Below are 22,745 nucleotides of genomic sequence, written 5' to 3' on the forward strand. Positions count from 1 at the left end.
CTTCCCATAATCCCCTTGCCAAAAGAAACACTTTAATTTGCAAACCAACACAAATTACGTCTAAATAAACGAAGACTTTCGAACCTCAGATCTCCCTCTGAAATCAATAAATTTTTAATCAGTTAAATCAAATAAATACAGTAAGAAGGAAAGATAAAGTATGGATTAGAAAATAAATTTTATCCAGCAACGTACGATCAGACAATCTCTCTATCGGGAAATGGTGGCCCTGAAAAGGGCCTTTTTTTTTCTTTGATTTAAAAGCGTTCCCCTCGAATCCGTCTAGCCAGCTGAATATCTTTAGGCAGGATGGTTACCCGATTGGCATGAGCTGCAGACAATTTGGTGTCTTCGAACAACTCCACTAAGTAAGCCTCGCTGGCTACTTGCAGTGCACCGATGGCAGCATTCTGGAAGCGAAGATCAGTTTTGTATTCCTGGGCTATCTCACGAACAAGGCACTGGAATAGAACCTTTCCCATTAGAAGTTTCGTTGACTTCTGATAACGACGAATCTGTTGAAGCGCAACGGTACTTGGCCTGAATCGATGGGGTTTTTTCACTCCACCCGCAGTAGGAACACTCTTTTGAGCACCTTTCGTGACTAACCGCTCCATTGGGGCCTTTTCTCCTGTAGATTTAAGAGCTATTTGCTTAGTACAAGCCATAACGATAGAATCAATCCTAGAAGTCTGGAATTCGGGAAACCAAGGGAAGAAAATTTCAGTCCATTTATAGACAATTTCTTGGGTGTAGTAGCTAATCCTTGTTCACGTGCTCTGAAACTACCCTAGAACCAGAGTTATCTTGGTGACGTCATAATTAGCCTCATCGAGGTTCCTGGACATAGACCAATCTATGGATTTAGTTTTAATCAGTCACTAGGTTTATAGCCGCAGGTTACACGTTTGTTACACATCCTGCGATAAAAGGATCATATTTTTAAATCTATGACAATAAAAGGAATTTTTTGAATTCTAATAATTTATTTTATTCTGTAAGTTATCGGATTACCTATTAATCTGCTTGTCGTGTTTGATTTAGGGATCGATTTGCTTTTTTAATTGGTACGAGCTTGAATTTTGGTGAGGTTGTGCAAGAATTATTAACAAGGGATGCCACTGTTTCCCTCAAAGATTTTATTTTGTAAACTTTTGTGTTGTTGGTTAATGCCCATCTGGTTTTGTGGAAGTGGGTAGTTTGTGATAAGTTAATGAAGGATTTTTTTAAGGGATGAACAAATGATGCGTTTCTTTGTGGATGTTATATAAGCTGCTTCCTTGCATCGTTTTTCACTGCTAATTCTAGAACTGTCGAAAATTAATCGTTTGATAGCAGATTATTCAGTAGCACCAAAGAGTTTCGAAAGTTGAATTGAGTTTGGTTAAGATCAGTAATTTTCTTTTTTTTAAACGGAACAACAGCAACGTATTTAAGGTTAAAAAATTAGAAAAAAGTAGTTCAATGGATTAGTTACATTTCGAAATGATTTGTTAACTTCCATTTTCCGACCAAAGATGATCTCTAACCATATTTGTTCTGCACTTATGGAGGTCTCTGATTAACTTTTTAGGGTTACGCTGTCCCAATACAAGAGTTTTGTAGTCAGGTTCACTAAACACATCGTTTTTCAATATCTATACTAGAAAAGATCAAATCCTCCATTGCAAATAGAGCTTGCTGTCTTCAAGAATAACTGTTCTTTCACTTATTTTACATCAATATCCACAACTGATTCCTTTAAAACACCAGTATAAATTTAAAAAAGACAACAACCGCTACAAGTACTGTACTTATACGTACATGAACTCCTTAATCAGAAACAGCAGCCAAGTTCTTAAAGAATCAATGCTTACTGATAGTGGTCTATTCTTGAATAAACAAGAATTATTACAACAACCTTTTTTATTTTTAAATTACAATGTTCCTTAAAAAGGAGAATCGCAGACTATAAATAGCTTACTAGCTGAAACACTAAATTGGTATCTGTAAATAAGAAAATTTAATCGTTCTTTCTTAAATCAAAATCGCAAAATCCCTCTATCGGGCGCTCCTTTATATGATCTACGAGATTCGTTTAAACGGTATTGTTTCTTGCCACTTGGCAGTCTTAGCTCATTTCTTGGGGCATCTTCATCACGCTCCTTTTTTGAAATTCTTCCATGCCACCAGAAGGCAGTTGACATGAGGAACAAACTCTCGAGAAGATCAAAAACTGCAACCAGAGAAACTCCCAGCCATATTCCAATAAATCCACCAATGTTGCTGACCAGATCGATTGTCTGCAGAAAAGAAAAGAAGGAATTAGTAAAAGCATACGCAGAAAAGTATTTTAAATGTTTTAGCAGTAAGACTGTATCATATGAATGCACTTGTATATCTAAGAGAGATTTAGGATTGGATTTTTCTATGACTTCACCGCATACATTTTAATTGCTTTCTCCCATATCGTGTAACATTCTTTTTAATCGGTTATATTCAATCAACCAGAGTTCAAAAGTACAACGTCAGGGTTGAATCCAAATCTATGTACGCTTTTGCTTCTATCTGGTTGATCACTGAAGCAAAAATTAACTGATTTTCGTCTTTCTCCATCTTCGTGTTTCTGTTGTGATGTCGAGGATTGAAAACATGGTGTCTTCCATTGCAGTCTTTACACAGAACTTCGGGAGCCCCTTGTCCTTTCTGTTTCTTTTTTTCACCCAGGATCTAAGACATCACAAATAACAAATAGACTTCAATCTGCTTCTGCGAAGACTTGGACATACTTCTCCTTACTTGCTTCTTTACCATCCAGATACTTGCGTGGTTCCTCGTCTACCTTCTATGACCGCTGCTCTGACAATCTACCCTTACATTCAGAATAAAATTATTAATTTAAAACAATCTTAATTTTATAACATTTCAAAGAAAATTTTAAATCTCCATTGTGAAAGTAGTTTTGATCATGTAAGACAAGAAGAATTCAGGAGGTCCTGTCCTGTATTTGTAGAAGCCAATGAACATCTTACCTGATACTTGGGGCTGTATGAATGCCGCACCAACGATCGTTTAGCCATAAATGATACTGATACCTGATTTGGAATCTATAAAAATAAGAATGAATAATATTTTCCCATTTCATTGCATCAAAATTTGGAAATTTCACTTTAAAACACTGAATTAAGACGGACAATAACTTAACAGGAATTTCAGACATCTCCAACTGAAGACCAACGATAAACTTACTTAGGTCAAAATAAATGGTTTTGAAGTTAAATATCTTTATTTCATTATTGATGATCGTTTTAATTGTACCTCCAGTAAGTTACTTTTACGGGCTCTTTTTCATTTCGTGGCTGAGTTAACCAGTCTCAGGCATGGAGAGCAAGGTTTTTCTCCCGTAAACGTAGGTTTATAGTCCAGCAAATAAAAATAAATAATGTCATATCAAAGCACTACCAAGCGCAGTACAAACAAAGTGGATGCTTGTAAAGATGGGCAGTTAATTATATAAATAATTTCATGCTTGACTTTTATGTCTGTATCTAATATTCTTACCCCGAAATAGAAAAGGGCATCAGTTGATTGGTCGTACAGTTGGTAACTCCACCTTCTGAAAGAAAAAAGTAAAATAAATAAACATTATTGTAAGTTATAGCTGAAGGCTTCCAGTTAACAAGAGATAATCACAAAAATATTAGCAACTTCTTATTCGTGTAAATGCAAGGCAAAATCATATTTCGGTTCCCTGGGCCACGTACTTGAAACGTCCATCAATGAGGAATGTGTATCGTGTTGCAAGGTTGGTGTGTGTGAACGGCAGGTGGGTCTTAAAGCGCATCGAACTGCAAAGGATGTGACTAAACTGTTGGGCGTCGAAGGGCTACACATATAACTAAAATCTGATACAACTGGAATTAAATGAAAGAGTGGTACTTACTTGCATTCAGGCCTGCATCGTTTAGCGCAGAAATCAGATTGGCTCTCAGAGGGACTACATTGTTTTCTGGCTGCAAAAGATATCGATTATTGTCACAGACAGAATATTTTCCAATGTTTTCGTGAAATTCATAATATAATTAGTGCTCCTTACATTATTATGTAAATGATATACATTTCTTCTAATATTTTTAGCACCTTGCAGCTCCAGACTCTTTACTTGTGCTGAAAAGTGAATAAAATGTCTTCAAGCAAGTGTCTGAACTTATTTTGTTATATTTATGGAGGTTTTGTTGTCCTCAAGCAAACACAAGGCATTACAGAACTTGTAAAAAATGTGTATTGTGCTTATTTTAGAGTGGAACTCGCTGACCAAGATAAACAATGGCTTCCACATAAATAAATAAATAAATAAATAAATAAGATCTTTATTGTACAGTACATCGGTACACGCAGGTACCACGACCATACAATACCCTTCACGGCACCATGCCAGGGGTTAACAAACGGCAGAGATAACCTCGCCGGAATTATAAAGATTAATTTTTAAAAAATTAATTAAAATTAAAAAATTAAAATATTAATTAAAATTAAAAGATTAATTAATAAAAAAAAAGAAAAAAAAAGTACTCATAGCAGATAACATTGACTTGAAAGGAAAACTAATACAAAAATAACAAGTTGTGATAACAAAAGATTTTCCTCGAGTCCAGTTTTCTGAGAGTCTCTTGCCCCGCCAAACCGATCTGAGATCAGTTGGTAGTTGTGGAGACCACGTGCAGATCTAGGATGATCCGTCTATACTTTTTATCATCTATGATTTTAAATAAGTCAGCATCCAAGGATTGAACCAGGTGGAGCTTCTGATAAGGGAGGAACCGATCTTTCAAATGTAGTCTCGAAGGAAGAGCAAGAAGCTTGGGAGTGGAGCGGAGACCTGGTTGGGGAATCCGCCAGCACACGGTGTCCCAAACGTTGGGTGCTGAGACTCTCCCGGAAATCATTTTTACGGTGAAGATGAGTCTTCTCTCGTGCATTAATGCTGAAAACCTGGTTAAATTCAGCGCGTCGGCCATCGGTGTTGTGCGCTGCTGTGGTGGGAGATGACACTTCCAGGTTGCCCACTTCAGGAGCCAGTATTCAGCGGCTTTTAATGGTTTAATTGTGGTGTCTGCAGCTGAGCCCCACAACTCTACTCCATACAGTATACTTCCAAAAACCATCATCCTGATATACATTTTTATCAGGTTTGTGTTGTCAATGTGTAGCAAGTGCTGCTTGGCAACCCACCGTTTCTTGTTGAATTTAGCACAGAGTTCGTCTATATGATGATGGAATCGTAATTTTCTGTCGAAGATTACACCCAGATCTCTTTGCTTTTCAACGCAGGGGATCGGGACTCCGTCAATCGCAGGCTGAATTATGGTTGGTATGGGTTTAAGAGAGAATACCATGATGGCAGATTTCTCAGGATTCACTTGCAGGTCAAAATTCGTGAGGTACTGCCGTACTTCTGATAAAGTCTTGTTGATGGTTACTGTGGCATTTTTGGCTTCATCGGTCAACTTTATTTTTGTGAAGATCTTTAAATCATCTGCATATGATATCATATCTGTTCTATTGTGTATTAGTGGGTAGATGATAGCAGTGAAAAGAATTCCGGACAGGACTCCTCCTTGTGGAACGCCTGTTTGTATTTGTCTAGTATACCTTTGTTTTCCTATGTACATTTGGATGATTCTATTCTGAAGAAGGGATGTCAGAAACTTCAATACTGGGCCTGTGATGTGATAGTAATTTCGAAGTAGTTTGAGCAAGGCTGGGATGTGAACACTATCGAACGCAGCTTGTAGATCAAGATATGTGATTGCCATTTCTTCTTTCTCCTCAAATGATCCAAGGATTGCATTAGTAGTCATAATCAGGTTACTAACTGTTGATCTGTCTTGCAACGAATAATGAATTTGCTGGGGCCTGTGCGGGAGAATGTGCGTGGTAAGTGTTTTCAGTACTGTTTTTTCAAGTAATTTCAATAGACACGAGGAACGAGAGATGGGTCTAAAGTGCCTGGCTTCAGTTGGCTGGGAAACTTTTGGGAGTGGCCTAACAGAATATAAATTCCATATTGGAGGAAAAAATTCTCCTTTTAATATGCTATTGAAAATTATTAGGAGGGGATCACTTAGAAATGGGCTCAAACATTTAATGATAAATTGTGGTACTTTGTCGATTCCCGCTGTACCAGTTGCAGGCAACTTATTAATCGCAGATAAAAGGTCTTGTCTTGTTAATTCAATGGTTTCAATTTAAAGTTTTCCAAACCTGTTTTGGAGCATTGAGTCTGCAGAACAACAGTAAAAAGAAGGCTGTGCCATTTGCAATTCCCATGATTCGGAGGGAGCCAACAAACCACTGTGATGACTGTTACTTTTTCCTAGTTAATGTAGAGGGACACAATGGAAAGAGTAAGAAGGGCATTGTGCATCCTAATATTCCATCTGCCATTAGGCCAGTCCCACATGGAAATAGCCTAGGGATTCCATGCCCTCCACTTATATTGGAGAATGTAGCAGCAAGGAGTTCTGAGAGTGAAGCTTTTGAAGATGAAACTGAAGTCTACATGCCTGGAGACATTGAGTACAGCCCTTAATTATTTTCACAACATGAGCTCAATGATCTGGTAAGAGATTCAAATTTTCTGGTAAGAGATTCAAATTTTCCAAAGGAATCTGCAGAACTCCTTGGTCACAAAGTCTAGCATATGGACATTTTTCTCATGGTACAGACACAGAGAACGAGAACTAGTCCCCTACTTTCCTAAGGACGATTCTATGGTTTTTTTGCAGTAATATAAATAATTTAATGAACAATTCAGGAATTTATCATACACAGTGGAGACGTTTTATTGACATATCAAAGAAGAGTCTCAAAGGTGGTTTGCTTCACAATGGAAATAAATATGGGCAAATTCCAGTAGCTCACTGTGTGCATTTCAAAGAAACATGAGAACTTGAAGAAGTCGTTGACAAATATTAAGTATGAAGATCATGGTTGGTTTGTCTGTGCTCTTTAAAGTGATAGGTATGTTACTTGGACAGCAATATGGATACACAAAAATGCCTTGAATTTTGGTGAGTGGGACAGTCGGGCAAGGAGTAAGCACTGAGACGTCAAGATCTGGCCAGGGGCAGTTTGTTTTTTACCTGGATCAAAAAACATGGTTCATAAACCACTGGTAGACCCCAAAACTGTACTCCTTCCACCCTTGAACATCACACTGGGTTTAATGAAACGGTTTGTGAAACCTTCACCTCAGAAAGATCCCTTTTTCAAATACCTTTGTACCAAATTCCATCGATCAACCAAGAGAAGCTAAAACAATGTTGGGCCTGAAATTCGTAAACTGATGAGGGACCAAGATTTTGATGGATTAGCTTCAGGTCTGTTGAGAATTCCGCAGCGAACAACAAGAATCCAGACTACAAGAATATAGTTGAAAGTATGTTGGAAAACTTCAAGAAGCAAGGCTGCAACATGAGTGCAAAGTACATATTTTATACTTCCGCATTGACTACGTCCCAGAGAATCTAGAATCTAGAGTCAAGAACAGGGTGAGATTTCATCAGGACATTAAAGACATGATGATGAAGTACCAGGGGAGGTGGAGTGTCAACATGATTGACATTCCACCTCCATGTTGACGATTTCTGGATGCTGAAGAAGGAACTGCAAAGTAGATGCAAGAAAATCACAGAAGCGAAAATTGGATCCATCGTAGACCAGTTTATAAAATGACAGGTAAGTGTTTAATGGACTTTTACCACACTGCCCTTTTCAATAGTGTTTCCAACAAGTAATTAAACACGCGAGTCTGGTTCCTTATAATATTGTAACTTACCAAATGGTTTGCCTCGTTTATCACTGAAATGAAAGTACTCGGAAGACACGTAACAGTTCTGATCATCTTCCAGCATCCTATCGACTAAGCAGCTATGAAAACAATCCTGAAATATTAGAAATAATTGAAAACAGACTATAAATAATTAAAATTATCCTCTGGTAATGTACAAATATCACTACAATAAGATTTTTAAATTAAAATGCCGAGTTAAAGTAAAGAGGCATTGCAAATTACCTGGTATGTGAGAGGTCCGGTTCCTCCATTAGCCTGTCTGATTGCCAAATAGTCGGTACAGTTAGTTGCATAGGGAGATTGGAGAAATGTTTTCTCTTCCTGTAAAAGTAAAAACCAGATTAGAATTTCTAAGGCACATGATCGAAATCTTCGAGAAGACACCCATAAAAGGAAATATTTATCAAGAAACTCGTAATCATGAGAATAAACATTTCTTATGGATGAATCTTCTCGGAAACTCCTCTTTTAATATGCTGCGCTATTATTTTTTATATTTATATAGGAAGGCTTAGATTTAAGAAAAAATAAACAGCCGAACAACAGTTCAAATCCGCCATGGTACATTGTGTTGGTTCAGAACTCTGTAAAATGGCCAGATGTTATTAGCCAATATGTCTGCGTTCATGTACTGGCAATGGGCCTTGGCCGCATGCGTAGGCTGAGTTACTCGGTCCCATAGGAGCATAAAATTCTAGCCCACATGTTCAATGGAACATGTGGGCGTCGCATTGCACACAACCAACTCGCATTGCACACAGTCACTTGGTGAGCTAAGGTCTGAGATAGTGGAAGAATGGGATTTGTTGCCACAAAATCTTATAAACAAAATGTTAATATTTAATGTAAACTGCATTACGACGGGGGCCACCTAAAATCAAACATAACTCTGAACACACAATGCATTCAAAATTATGTACCATCGGAAGGCATCACAGTGGAGTTCAACTAACATTCGCGATACACAAACGTAAGATTCAACATCTGTCCATGCCCATTACTATGCGTGACATATCAAAGCTCTTTCAGAAAAGAACTTCGATGTTCAAATTTAAAACTCTGCTTTCTAAGTTCGTTAATAAATAAGAACAAATCTGGTTTTCTTTTTTAGTTTAAAATATATAATAATTTAGAAAATGCGTCTCACTTACCGTTTCGAAAGAAATACTGTATTCACCTTCTGAAAGACTGACATTTTTGGCATCAATTCGATCAGGCAAACTATACGCAGAATGGACATCCAGATACATTGAAGGTACATCATATGGAAAAAAGGAATCAACGGGATCCGTTTTTATGAAAAAGCCAATGACGTGTTCGATTTCTGAAATAGAAGTTTATGAATTAATTGGAAGGGGGTCTACGTGACTGTCCATCACTGCGCTAATTAATTGACTGAGACTATACATATTATATCATATGGTAGATTTAAGAAATTTGTTATTGAAATGCTACTATTTCCAATTTACAATCTACAGTTGAAGACCCTATAGCAAGAAGAGTGCAGCTCCATTTTTGGTTAATTTTGGTTAACTAGTTCACGAAACCATTCCACGGGTATTTCCATCCATGCTTGCTGAACCGCTGTCCATAATTCCGTCGCATTCCTGGGTGGAGGATCCGAAGCTCAAACGGACCTTTCCACACCATCCAAAAGATGCTCCACAGGATTCATGTCCGGTGAACGGGGAACTTCGAACCATGTTCTAGTCATCGCAGCTCTGTGGGGAGCACATTGTCCTGCTGGAAGAGTCCATTACCCTGTGGGTACGAGATGACTATGAACGGATGAAGATGGTCTGCAAAGATGGACACATAATCTGCACCGTTCAGAGATGTGTTTAGACGTACCAGAGGTTCCAACGTGTGCCAGTTGAACACGTCCTAGACCATTACCAACAGTCCACCTGCGCAAATTAAAGCTGAATGTTTCAAGTCTCATAAGTCTTCCGAACAAAATGAATCAGTTAGAACCAACGTTCATTTCACTGCCCAACCAACAGAGCTAGATATTTTGACCTGTCACTTTCCCGTTGAATTTGAATGTCGTCCAAATACTCCAAATGTAGTATGGCAGGCCGAGATAAGATATCTCATTTCATTATTAAGTGCCTTAGCCCCTGCATCCTGGAAGCATTGCTCGCAATCTACAACTCAGTCCTTCCCACACGAGTGTTCCCTTTCCAACAGAACATTGGACAGGGAACCCACTCCCACGTGCTCCCACTGCCTAAAGTTCAAGTATCAACAAGCACAAAAGATTTCAGACCAATCTCAATTTCTTCCACTAGCATAAAACTCCTAGAAAAGGTACTCCTTCCAGTATTAAGTCAAGAGCTCATGCCACAGAAGCCAAATCAGTTCCACTTTGCAGTCACAAACAGATCAATCATAACAAACTTCATGGCGGTACAGACATCCATCCTTCAGGCCTCCAAATTAGCTGATACTGAAGCTGTCTTTGGCCCATACATCACAACCCTTCTCAGTCTTCTGCAATCTTTCTTCAGGATTAATGGAGATATAGTAACTTTATTGATGAATAGAAGTATCCATCTCACAATGAAGGAATCTCACTGCAGGAGTACCACATGGTGGAGTCCTTTCTGGCTTACCATTCTCAGCCATTCTTATTCCTTTTATGTGTCCCCGTGATGATACTTCAATATATTCTGATGATATAAAGTTGCTTACCTTATATCCCACCATCAGCAAACCCCGTGACAATTGCATCTTCAGTCACAGAGAGTTTGATCACTCTTTCAACTTACTTGTAGATTTTTGGGTTAAATCTTGACCATTCTAAATCTGTAATAATAATTTATTCACCCAAACAGCGACCAACAGTAATTCAACTATCAGTTTGTGGCACAATCATCCCAGTGGTTACCAGCCATAAGGACCGCGATGTCTATTTTGATCCGAAGCTGAGATTTTATGCTCAAAGCGATTTAAGTTGTAGAGAGAAACAACACTTACGTCATGCCAACGATGCTGTCTTGCTTTTGGCTGGCATTTACAGTCTTTTCTCAAAAAAGTATTTTGGACAAATTTTCGTGACGCTTTCAAAATCTAAAAACAACGTATTTTATTTTATTCTGTTGTCAACCACGTCATCATTTTCATGTTGTTCAATTGTTCAATGAAGTTTACTCCATTTTTTCATTGGCATATTTATTGTTTACCCCCCCCGTAGACCCCTATTTTCTGTGGGACCTTAGTCTTTCCGACCACTGTTTTTACAAATGTAGTATTTTTCAGGATTGCAGCCCCGTGGGCAAGATATTTCTCAACTCTAAATAGAAAGAAAGAAAGAAATTGGGTTCCATTATTTATTTACAGTTGAGTGTCTTACCTTCTTTGAACCGGATGAGTGGAATCTTCGTTTGCTTACTAATATATCGTCTTGAGAAGAAAGTAATGCACTGCAGAGGGTAATAACTGTCGCTTGTCTTCATCACCAACTCAGTGGAAAAATCCCTAAAAGAAATCAAGGTCAAGAAATTACCAAATGGTACCACTAGATGCTGCCTTCAGTACAAAAGGGTTTCTTTTCAAATAGTCACAGAGTGGATTTGTTAAGGGGCGATCTTGTTTGACCAATCTGATCAGATACTATGATGAGCAACAAAGGAACCAGATGCAAAAAATAATTTTGAAATCATATACAGTGGGGCCTCGACTTACGATGACATCCGATATTCTCAGGAAGCAACTTAAAGCTCCATCCACCAGTGGTAGTGCTGTGCACTTTGGTAACCTTAAAGCCAGCAGAGGCTGGTTCGAGCGCTTCAAAAAAAGGGCGAATGTCAAAAGTGTTGAAAGGCATGGGGAGGCATCCAGTACTGATAAAAAAGCAGCTGACTGAGACCTTTAAAATTGAATTCCAAGGATTTTTTGATCAGAAGGGTTATCTTACCCACCAGGTTTTTAATATTGACGAAACCGACCTCTTCTGGAAGTGAATGTCGAGGAGAATATACATCACTGAGGATGAGGCTTGGGAATAAGCCTATGAAAGATAGGCTCACTCTCCTGTTGAGTGCCAATGCCTCTTGGATTTTATGCTGAAGCCTGTGCTTGTGTGTGTGTATCACTCTAATACCCCCAGAGTATTTAAACAACAAAAGGTCGACAAAGGCGTGTTGGGAGCGTTTTGGCGCAGTAACAAGAAGGCCTGGGTTACGGGATATGTCTTCAATGAATGGGAGCTTGAAGTTTTCTGTCCTTCAGTGAAGAGTTATCTTGAGAAAAATAAGCTCCCATTAGCTCCCACTTCTCCTGCTAGATAATGCCCAGGCTATGATCCCAACCTTGTTCAATAATAAGCTCCCATAAATAAGCTTCAATAATAAGCTCCCGCTGCTCCTGCTAGATAATGCGCCAGGCTGTGATCCCAACCTTGTTCTATCTCTTGAGACACAATTTGACTTTGTTCAAGTCAAATTTTTGCCACCTAACACCACTCCTCTTCTTCAACCAAACCAGCAAGTCATTGCAAACTTCAAGAAAACCTACACCACGAAAATGTTTGCAAGTTGCTTTGTACCGATCTCTGGTGAAAATGCCATCACCTTCAAAGATTTTTAGAGGTCGAAGTTCAATGTGCTGGATTGTGTGAGGCTGATTGTAAGTTCTTGCAATGATATTTCCACCGGGTGCTTAAACTCAGTCTTGAAAAACATCTGGCCTTTAATTATCCATAACGTTGACGGATTTGAAGATGATGGTGCTTTGACAAATGATATTGTCAATCTTGAAAAATCAATGGGTCTAGAAGTTGGCGAAGAGGATGTGGAGGCCGTTATTGACGCTCATGGGCGTGAGTTTAGAAAGAAAATTACGGAGAATGACACTGGAGAGGAAGAAAAAGACACCCAAAAAGTGTCAGCTGAAGAGTTGAAGACTGTCATTTCTTGTTGTGAGTGTTTAAGAGAAGTGATAAAAACACCCCGACATTGAAAAATTGATGATGTGCAAAATGGAGGACGAAGTCATTTCTTACTTCAGAAAGCTACAAAAAAGTCGTATAAAACAGTTCACTTTGAACAGTTTCTTTACCAGCAGAAACAAAAGTTTGAAAAGACACCTAACGCTTGATATAGAGGCCCATCACAACTACACCACCATTGATTTCATCAGCTCTGCACTTGAAGTCGAAGGTAAATGCTAGTTTATTGTTTGTTTTTTATTTTAAGATGTTTTATGTCTATTTTATCACTAATTTTTAACATGTAAGAAATACCTATTTTATGTGTTGTTGGGGAACGAATTACCATCGGAGGTTGGGGCCCCACTCTACTTGGATTTCAGGAAAGTTCCTGATACTGTTGAACATAAAAGACTGCTGTACAGATTGGAGCAGTGTGGCATGAAGGGCAATTTGCTCCTATGGATAAAGGGATGGTTGAGTGGGAGAAGACAGAGGGTGGTAATCAATGGACACTGCTCTTCATGGACCTATTTTATTAGTGGAGTCCCTCAGGGTTCAATGCTGGGCCCATTGTTGTTTTCTGTATTTATTAATGATATTATTGAAGGTATAATCAGGCTTAGTGCCTAAGTTTGGAGGCGATAGGAAGGTTGGCAGTGTGGTTAATGATAGTAATGACTGTACGCTACTGCAACAGAATCTAGAAAATTAGGCAGATGGGCGGAGAAGTGGCAACTGAAGTTTAACATTGACAAATGCAAAGTACTGCATATGGGCAGAAGTAACCCCAAAGTAACGTACCAACTGGGTGGTATTATATAGCTAGAACATGAAAAATGTAACACACCTGGCAGTAAGATATGAAGTTCTGTGAGCAGTGCAGACTGACTGCCAGGACAGCTCATAGAGTTTGTTAATGATATACAGGAACATTGCTAGCAGGGACAAGAAAGTGATTATCCCGTTGCATAAGGCAATGGTTAGGCCGCATCCTGAGTACTGCGTACAGGTCTCATTTTGGAGGGATGTAGAGCTGCTGGAAAGGGTACAGAGAAGGGCAACGAAATTGGTGAAGGGAATGAAAGGGTGGTTTTATCAAGACAGGCTTCAATTCTGAATATTGGAGCGTCTAGAGACTAGGTACGTGCGAGGTGATTTTATTGGCTTTGAAGAATTTCAGTAAACGCAATGCTGATGGCATTCCCCCTCTTGTTCAGACTACACACCAGGCGGCATAAATTCAGATTGAGGAAGGATGCTTGCACGATAGATGTGAGATGGTTTGCCTTCAGCCAGAGGGTGGTCGATTATTGGAACAAACTGCTGTTATGGAGAGCAGTTTGAATACATTTAAAAGTGTACAAGCGATGGTGTACAAGTGATGTGTGAGGTTCTTTTTTTTTTTGTTTTATGTTGCTGATGCTTTTTAAACTTGCTTTCTCTCATTATACGCCACAACATCGTGAAAGTTGCTCCAGTGGACCTACCTACCCCAAGGTCGGAGTGGCGGCTAAGGCAGATTGTGGCCCCATCTGGTGTCACTAGGGAGAACTGCCACTGGGCATAAGCCGAAGCTAAACAGGTCCACCTCCATAGATGAATGATGTTGCAGAGAAATATTACTCATACTGCATCGAGTGTGGCGCAGGTTAAAGTCACTCGCGTTCAGGCCTTAGGCAGAGGGGTCGGTTCGAAAAGGCAGAGAGAGTCTCCCGAGGAAGACAGTGGAGCAAGTGGTGTCCCCCATATGGCTACCACAAGAGAAGGGCAAGACCATTGAGCCCCACCAAATGGAAGTGCATCCCGCGCAACTGTGCTAGTGACCACCCAAGAAGGACGAAAACGCCAACGCATGAAGTGGAGCATCGAAATGAATGCATACATCATGCAAGCATACTACGAAATAACGAAGCTGGAGACCGATATGACAACGTACAGGGCGAGACTGAACATGCGGGAACGATTCCCGGATTTTCAGGTCAACGATATTCTGGTCAGCTATTCGAACAGCGAATAGTTGACCAGAGAAGGAGCATCGTCACGAAGAACCTGATAGCTCCTACAATCTTGAAAAAAATCAAGCAGGACGTGAGTGATCAACTACAAAGATTAAAGAATATGGTCAATACGGAACCACAGAAGGAAGAACATACTAGTACCGAACCAGAGCAAGAAGAAATGCAACCCACAGTAGCTGAAGTGTCATGATATCCAGAATAGAAGACGAGTGGAAGAAGGCCCTAACAGAATTCGAAGGAATGGACCTCACAAAGACCCAGGTGATACCGAAGCAGAGGTCCAATAGAACCTTGTACAAAGTCACAAACAGCCTCAATCATCAAATAATACCGCATTACTTCGACAGCAGTGATGCAACACTGGAGGCCATCCACACAGCTGTATATTGTGCTGCCATAGCAGCCACGGATTAATGGAAGAGAAGCGAGAGACCAGCAGCAGAAGAACCGAAAACAGAAGGAACCGCCAACTTGGAAAATAAGACTTCAGCAGAAGATAGAAGAATTGAGTTAAGATAGGCCAATTGACCCAGTACCAACGAGGTAATAGGAGTAAGAAATTGATTGGAAAATTGAAGAGCATCCTCAAGAGAGACAGCGTCCACAAAAAAACCAAACTATTATTTTTTGGCCACCCGAATAATTAAATTCATCTGCCGTGCGTCATATGTCTGTTAATTGCGTGTGTTCTATGGTCGATTTGTCTGTTTTGCTGGACGAAAAATCCCAGATTATGGGAGAAAAACCTTGCTATCTACGCCTGAAACCGATTAAGTCAGCCACGGAGTGAAAAAAGCCCATTAAAGTTCCTTGCATCATCGACGGGGTTCGAACCCAGGCCTTTTCCACCCGGTGTGGGGAGGACGGAGACGATACCACTGTATTACCTGTGCAGACATGCTCAACAACAGCAAGTGTGAATATAACCTCAAAGAAGGAAGGAAGAACCTGTACACTCTCACCGACATGATGTACACGGTGACATCAAGCTCTACGCGGGAACCGAGAAGCAATTCCAGCAACTGCTCTGGATCACCAAATAACTCAGCAATGATATTAGGATGGAATTTGGTCAAGACAAATGCAAGACCCACGGATTGCACCTGGGAAAATTAGTCAACCGAAACTGCCAGCTGCAGATTGGTAAAGAGATCGACGCCATGGCTGAGAGCGAGGCCTGCAAATTCCTGGGGATGAGGCAGGCTCAGCAGTTACAGCACAAGGAAATCAAGGCCTGTCTGACCAGAGGCTCAGAAGCATACTGTACGGAGGGAACACAGTTAAAGCCATAAACACCTACGTAGTCTCAGTGCTACATAGGTGTCAGAAACAATAAAACACATCACCTCTGGATGCAAGGTGATCACCCAGACTGAGTACACTCATAGACACGCATTATAATAAATAATAAGTACAGTCGGACCTCCGTTTAACAAACTTCTTTATAGCGAATTTTCTATTTAGAGATAAACGTTTTATTTCTATCGAATTGTTTTAGAATTATCTAAATAGAATTTTATTCTTTACCGAATTTTTTTTATTTCTTCGTTTTATGGACACTACAATAACGACTGCATTACGAGACTTAACTGGGTACACATCGTTCGCACCCATCAAGCAAGCAATAGTGCTGTTTTTACGCTCGAATTAAGAGATAAAGAGATGATTACCATCTACAACTCAGTGGGACCCGTAAAACCTATCTGTCCACCTGTCCCACATACCGAGAAGTCGAGCTGGTCAACTACTTTCTGTGTATCCATAACCAGTGGGCAGACCAAGATGTATTAAACATTTGGACAATAGGCTCTGGTCAACCTTCTGTTGTAAGCACCCTGTTAGAGATTTAGAAGAGAGTGGAGAGTCCTTTATCCCGACAAGCGGTCCAATGACAAGGCGTTCCTGCCACTGGTTACGGGAGGGAAAGCCACGCAATCCTCGCAAAAGATCTATTAACCCTCACTATACGGTTGATATAAAGAAATAATAAAAACTTACTTGCATTCCTCAGAACCTGAGTAGAAATTACAGAAGAGAATCAAATTATCATATCCATATCCAAATTGCCTCACTGTTTCGTAATCAGTGTACACCTCAGTGCGAGGAATCTGCAAGAAAGAAGAAACAACAGATTTGTCTGCCTCATATTCTACATTTAATATTGTGAAATATATTCCTCGAATTATTAAATGGAATTAGAATATTCTGAAATTAAATGACCGGGATAAAAGTGGAGTTCTTTGCCAAGCCAATTTCTTGGTTGATCAAAACGTTATATCAGTTAATTACAAGTAAATTCAGAGAAAAAGCCTGATGATGTGAGAGCTATAAAACATTATCGTACAAAAGGTGTACAGGCTCTTCCTTTAAATATCAGTAAGCAAATTAATCTACTTACAGTTTAGTGGAGGATGCTTACAATCAAGTTTGAATTGCAGATCGTGGGATAACTTGGGCAGTGAACTCTTCCTGATTCCCTGGCGAGAACGCACTTTTCTGGATGCGTTTTGCAGAATAACGTACTCTGAATTCTGAAAGAGAAGAATCAGCTATTCAGAATCCATCAATGGTAGTTTCTTTTTCAGACAATACAGAATTCAACGTTCAAGGTAATTCAAGATTTGCTCCTGGACGAGTTGAAAATTTTTCGGCGTACCTACAAACGGCAATTATGGAATTTTGTATGAACTCTTAAGACAGATCCTCTTAAGGATCTGTCTTTGGTACCTCCGATCCTTCGCAAACCTACAGAGGTCGCCGTCAATTGAAAGGATTGTGGGGAGCACTCCCTGGGGAGAAAGCGGTCACTGAGCGCTAGTCTATTATAGTGAGCTTTGAGCATGGAGCGGACCTCAGTCCGGGTAGAGGGATCCTCCAGCCACACAGTTCCCAGATGCTTGGCTCCGAGACCATTCCGGTTGTCATCTTGACAGTGAGAACAAGGCGTTTTTCAAATACAAGATCTGGAAGTCGGGCAAAATGAAGTGACATCGCCATCGCAGTTGTCCTTTGATGGGGTGGACGACGATGTTTTTGCGTGATCCAACGAAGGAGCCAGTATTCGGTGGAGCACACGCGCTTGATGTTGGTAGGGACCGCGGATCCCCAAATTTCCGAGGCATGTAATACGACGGAGTATACTGAGGTGTATATGTACAGACTACAAAAATCTGACCTGAAGAGTCTGTTTTCCTGGACTCCGCGAAGACTGAAGAGGTTTCAAATTAAACTCTTCTTTTGTCTCAGCATCATCACTTTTAGATATTAAATTTGCACTACGCGTATATTTCTGATTTCAGTTAACATAGATGATAAACAACCTTCTGCAGCTGATATTTTTTCTCCATTGCCCTCTCTTGGTGAGATCTCAACACCTCTGACCCCTCAAGTGCCATTGACTCAATCACCGGAACCAACTATTGCCTCTCAGGAAAGCTCATCTTCAAAAGTTGCTACTGATTCTCTTTCACAATGAACTCTTGACAAAGAACGTCAGACGGATCTCCCTTCGAGTAATAAACTTGGAACTGCAGGCGCAGAGGAGAAAAATAATTTAACAAATGCTCAGGCAAGCGATCCGGGACAGAATGCTCTTATTTTATACGACAGAATTGCAAAAATGAGACGGGATCTCTCTAGTTTCCTTTCTTATGAAGGCAACAAGATTACCAAGCAATCAGGTAACGCTATAATGGATAAATTCCTTGCAGAGAACGAAAAGCTAAAGGCCCTAAACATAGAAATAAATACACGTACCACTTTTGGAAAGAGTTATAAATACATTTTCTGGCATGACAACAATTATGGCTTGTTTGGCCAAACAATCTGTTAGTGACAGTTCCTCTGCAGACAAACCTACATTAAGACATGATGTGTCCCCTGCCCCGACTGTCACGGATGATTCAACTTTGTAGATGGGTAAGTTTCCTAGGTGCATCGGGGCCACAGTGTTTGAGTACCGTGCAATGTGGTCCATCCACAGTTCAAGGTTCAATGTTTTAGGAATTTCTGTGTGCTGAGAGTCATAAAACGATTTGTCTTTTCGTAGGGTTACATTTAAACAAATGCTCAGGCAAGTCTATTATAGTGAGAAATTGCAAATGATTTCTGGAGGTTGAAAACTGTCCGGGCTCTGGAGACGGCAATACGATCTTGTATGGCGCCTGATTCTTTCCATCTCTTATGCAGATTTTGTTTTTCTTGAAAGCTGTTGTTCAATGCTGGTGTCCACCAAGCTCTCGAACGGGGAGTGAGGTAGACAGTCTTTGTAGCACCATAATTTGCAATGGTTCGAATTCATCTGGTCATGAGGTCCACAGCTAGCTCGAGATCACAATTATTGAGAGCCTCCCAAGGTATCGAGGATGCAGCTTCGAGACATCGTGGTGGATCAATAAATTTGGGTGCTGTGATGTCTTTTCCCTTTTTTTGGGCCTCGGATATCGAAGTTAGGTGCGGCTAAGTGCAGGAGTATGGCAATGGGTTCATGATCGGTTTGAAATAGATTGTGAGGACTGTCTTCGAGATCGCATGGTGCTAAAGAGAATATCAGATTCAAGAGATTAGATCCTCTCGTGGGGCGGCAGTTAAGGGCTGATACCCAATGAATCCATCCTGCTAATGAGTTTCCTACTAAGATGTGTGAGAGTAGGTGGAAGATTGAAATCTCCACAAATAATGTGCTTAGCAGAGGTGATTTACCATCCAGTGGATCACATCTTCAATGATATCACTGTTTGGGCCTGGTGGAATGTATATTGTTGCTATGTCTATCAGGATGGCATTGAGTTTGAGGGATACCATAGCAGTTTCAAATGCAAGGGATTGCCTTACCACAGAATGTGCCAATGAGAAGATAGTGGTATTACAGAATATTGCGACCTCTCCCCCACTCTACGATCCTCTCTACAGGATCAGAGCATCTGGTACCCAGCCTGAGAAGCACAGGCAAGGGAATCCCACCCATTCCCAAGCCATGTTTCAGCAATGCAGAGAATATCAAAGGTTTTAGAGAGGAGAAGCTGTTCGACAGTGTCTAGCTTGTTACAAATACTCCTTGCATTTTGATAGACAATTCGAATGGTGGCAGCCATAATAACTGTAGTTCGTACATGTGGCAAGTCTGTTTTTAAGGTTCGCACTGGTGTACTGTGCATTGTGATGTGTACAGGGATGTCCTTCACAGGTCGGTAGCCTTGGGGATTGTCATTATAATCTGCTGAGAGTTGGATTGAATGATATGTGTTTCTTATGGTAAGTTTGTTTCCTATGGTAAGTTTATTCTCAGTGAAGTTATTTGATTTCTCATGTGTTTTATTGGCTTGGGACCTTGGTAGCTTTAATTGCTATTGCGTTTGATGTTGATGTCGGTGGTTTATTGCGGTTCTTGGCTTCTGATCTAGGAAGGGTTTGACGAGGGTTCCAGGGGGCCATAGCCTTGGATCCAGCACGAAGCTCATCTTCTATGGGTGGCAGGTAAGGATGAAAGAGGCGTAGGTTGGATACCTGGTTCTTCTCTGTCTCACATCAATATTCATCCCATGTACTTCTGAAAACATGGCCTTAATGCTGTCCGGTTTAGTAGCCGGTTCCAGTCGAGATATAAAGATTTGTCCATGAGTCTGAACTGCTGTGATGTTGTACGAATTAGAACGTGTCCCCTTCGAGGAAAGTTCTGTGGCATCTCTATTGCCCTGTTGTCTTTCATGTTCCATTTTTCTGATATGTTGACTATATTATCCGGGTTTCTTTTGAGTGAACACGTTGATCGGCGAGGGATGCCAGGGAGTAGAGGCTGCCTATAAGCCCTGCTGGTGGGATCTTTTGGTTATGCTCAGCATCTTTTTGGCCGGTGACTACTTCTGCAAATGTGGGTCTTGATGCACCCTTTCCAGTATGGATTGTCTCCTTTAACCTTTTAGGTTTAGTAGTATTTTGGGTCGGTATTGTGGAGAGGGCCACCTGAGAGGTCTTTGAGTGGCTACCCCCGGTGTTATTAGATGCGAAGAATTAAAACCGCTTGTATTTTAGGTGTTCTTTTGACGATGGTTTGCCTGTGGGGGTCGGAATAAGAAGGGTTATACAGAGCCTTCATGTTCACTTCTGAGGATTAGTATTGATACAATCATTGTATTTCCTGTTGAGAGGGGAGTTTTTAAAGCTGAAAGAATAGGAGAATTTAACGTACCCTGGGGGGTTCAGCAACGCAGGGCTTTGTGACTTCTCAAGGGTGACCAAGATGTCACCATACGCCTTTAGGGCAATAGTGTTTGCTGGCTGTATACGGGTTAGAACTAATATAATGGAAGCATTAGCAGAAGTGTAAAACATGAAGTACCTGTTTGTTTGATGATGGCTCAACCGTGTTGGGCGGAAGAAGAGGAATCCATTGGTACTTGAATCATGCTGTACGGTCAAGGAGAAGTAACTAAAACTTGCTATCTATGAAGAGCATAAACAGACACAACTCGCGAAAGTGCACTTGTTGCTAAGTTCTATGTTGCACTATGTTCCGAATACCAGGATTTATAATTATTCTTAATCTGAGGGTCGATCCAGCACCAACAGCTAGTTTGGTCAGAAAACTATCCTGGAGGAATACACGGACTAATAGATTAACAATATCTGCAAGCAGAGGTGAAAGTGATTCTTGTATTGCTTCTACTGGAACATGCAGCATCCAAGAAAGCAAAGATTTCAAGGACTGCTGGGGAGGGGAGGGTTCGTGGAACAAGTAAATGCATGGGCTGTGTTGGGTAACTAAGGGTAAGAAGAAGCGCATGTACACCAAATTTAAGAGGATCATAAACAAATTTGATGAATTTGAAGTGTAAGTCAATTATCAAATGCAAACATTGCTGTGATATTAGAGATGTAATGTCACCCAGATGTAAGGGATGCAGAATTTGAATATGGGGAGTATAATGTAAACAGGAAGGACATCGTGAATTGTGTATATTGTCAAGGCACCAGGGATTTCCCCTACAAACCGCGTATTATACATTGTGATGCTACAAACTCTGTAAATGGCAGAGATAGTGTCAGTGTAGTGCTGGGTTGTTTTGGCCTGTTTTTCCTCCGGCATTTAACCGAGGGGGCCTCGGTCCTTGCCTGTCCTTGCCTCAGGAAGACAGTTGGGTGACCCCCCCCACTCATATACAATGAATAACGGAGTACTTTGTTACTTACAGATTCTGATAGCATACTGAAATGGCCGGTGGCTCTAACTCATCTGGAAACTCCTGTATTTTACTTTCGTAACAAAGATATTTCCAGTATCCTAGCAAGAATTCATTTGTCTGGTAGATGAATCCAGAGAAGCACACACAGAGAATTAAAATTTTAAGCGTTTTCCGCAATAAATTCTTGGTAGAAAAAATTTCACCGACTCCAGTCACCAACGACGTCTTCATAAGATCGGCAGCGTATTTCAATTTGAATCCCATTTTGTAACGCAAGGTACCTCTTCTAAAGTATCTCTGCAAAGAAAAAAAAATTAAATGTGAGTGGCAGAATATATAAACAGAATTAAAGTTCAGTTATTAAGATTCATACTTGGGTTGAAAAACCGAAAAAAAATAAATTCAAACCAAAATACTTTAAAATCAACCTTCTTAATCTAGGACGCGTGGATTTAAAAGGGAGAATCAAGCAAAATGATGGGCAAGGAGCAAAAAACAAACAGCAGTATCACTGTGGAGTACAAAACAATCAAGTGGTTGTCCCTTTGACATAGTTGCCAGTGGAAATAGGATCCTTATCGGTGTTCATGATTTATAGTTACATTCGGGGATTGTGTAAGTCCCTCTTGGTACCACGTAGACAAGTAAAACTACGTCTCCCTGTTCCTTTACGTTGTCTACTCCTCTGACTGGTGCTAGATCTAATTCAAATTAAACAACCACTAACTTACCTGTTACAAGGTGTGTTTCCTAGTTTGAAATATCTTCATAGTGGCATC

General features: G+C 40.3%; 2 protein-coding genes across 2 annotated transcripts; both read right to left on the reverse strand.

Moving 5' to 3' along the window:
• Positions 1–257: 257 nt before the first annotated feature.
• Positions 258–668, reverse strand: LOC150078770 (histone H3.3 type 1-like). Its single transcript, XM_090382338.1, has one exon. It carries the CDS (start codon positions 666–668, stop codon positions 258–260), a length of 411 nt encoding a protein of 136 aa, XP_090238464.1.
• Positions 669–2,021: 1,353 nt separating this feature from the next.
• Positions 2,022–7,922, reverse strand: LOC150078771 (uncharacterized). The gene is made up of 5 exons (XM_090382339.1): positions 7,820–7,922; positions 3,923–3,992; positions 3,541–3,595; positions 3,012–3,086; positions 2,022–2,282 (listed from the first exon to the last, which is right to left on the reverse strand). The coding sequence occupies exons 1-5, from the start codon at positions 7,893–7,895 to the stop codon at positions 2,022–2,024; spliced, it is 537 nt and encodes a 178-aa protein (XP_090238465.1). The 5' UTR covers positions 7,896–7,922.
• Between the last annotated feature and the right edge of the window lie 14,823 nt (positions 7,923–22,745).

The sequence above is a fragment of the Mastigoproctus giganteus genome, chromosome 10 (genome assembly GCF_048544385.1).
Source record: "Mastigoproctus giganteus isolate SK-2022 chromosome 10, ASM4854438v1, whole genome shotgun sequence".
NCBI lineage: Eukaryota > Metazoa > Arthropoda > Arachnida > Uropygi > Thelyphonidae > Mastigoproctus > Mastigoproctus giganteus.

Coding starts and splice junctions, on each gene's coding strand:
- LOC150078770 (XM_090382338.1), bottom strand. CDS start 668: ATGGCTTGTACTAAGCAAATAGCTCTTAAATCTACAGGAGAAAAGGCC.
- LOC150078771 (XM_090382339.1), bottom strand. CDS start 7,895: ATGCTGGAAGATGATCAGAACTGTTACGTGTCTTCCGAGTACTTTCAT. Junction 3,993..7,819: donor TAAACGAGGCAAACCATTTG/GTAAGTTACAAT, acceptor TATCTTTTGCAG/CCAGAAAACAATGTAGTCCC. Junction 3,087..3,540: donor ATGCCCTTTTCTATTTCGGG/GTAAGAATATTA, acceptor TTATTTTTATAG/ATTCCAAATCAGGTATCAGT.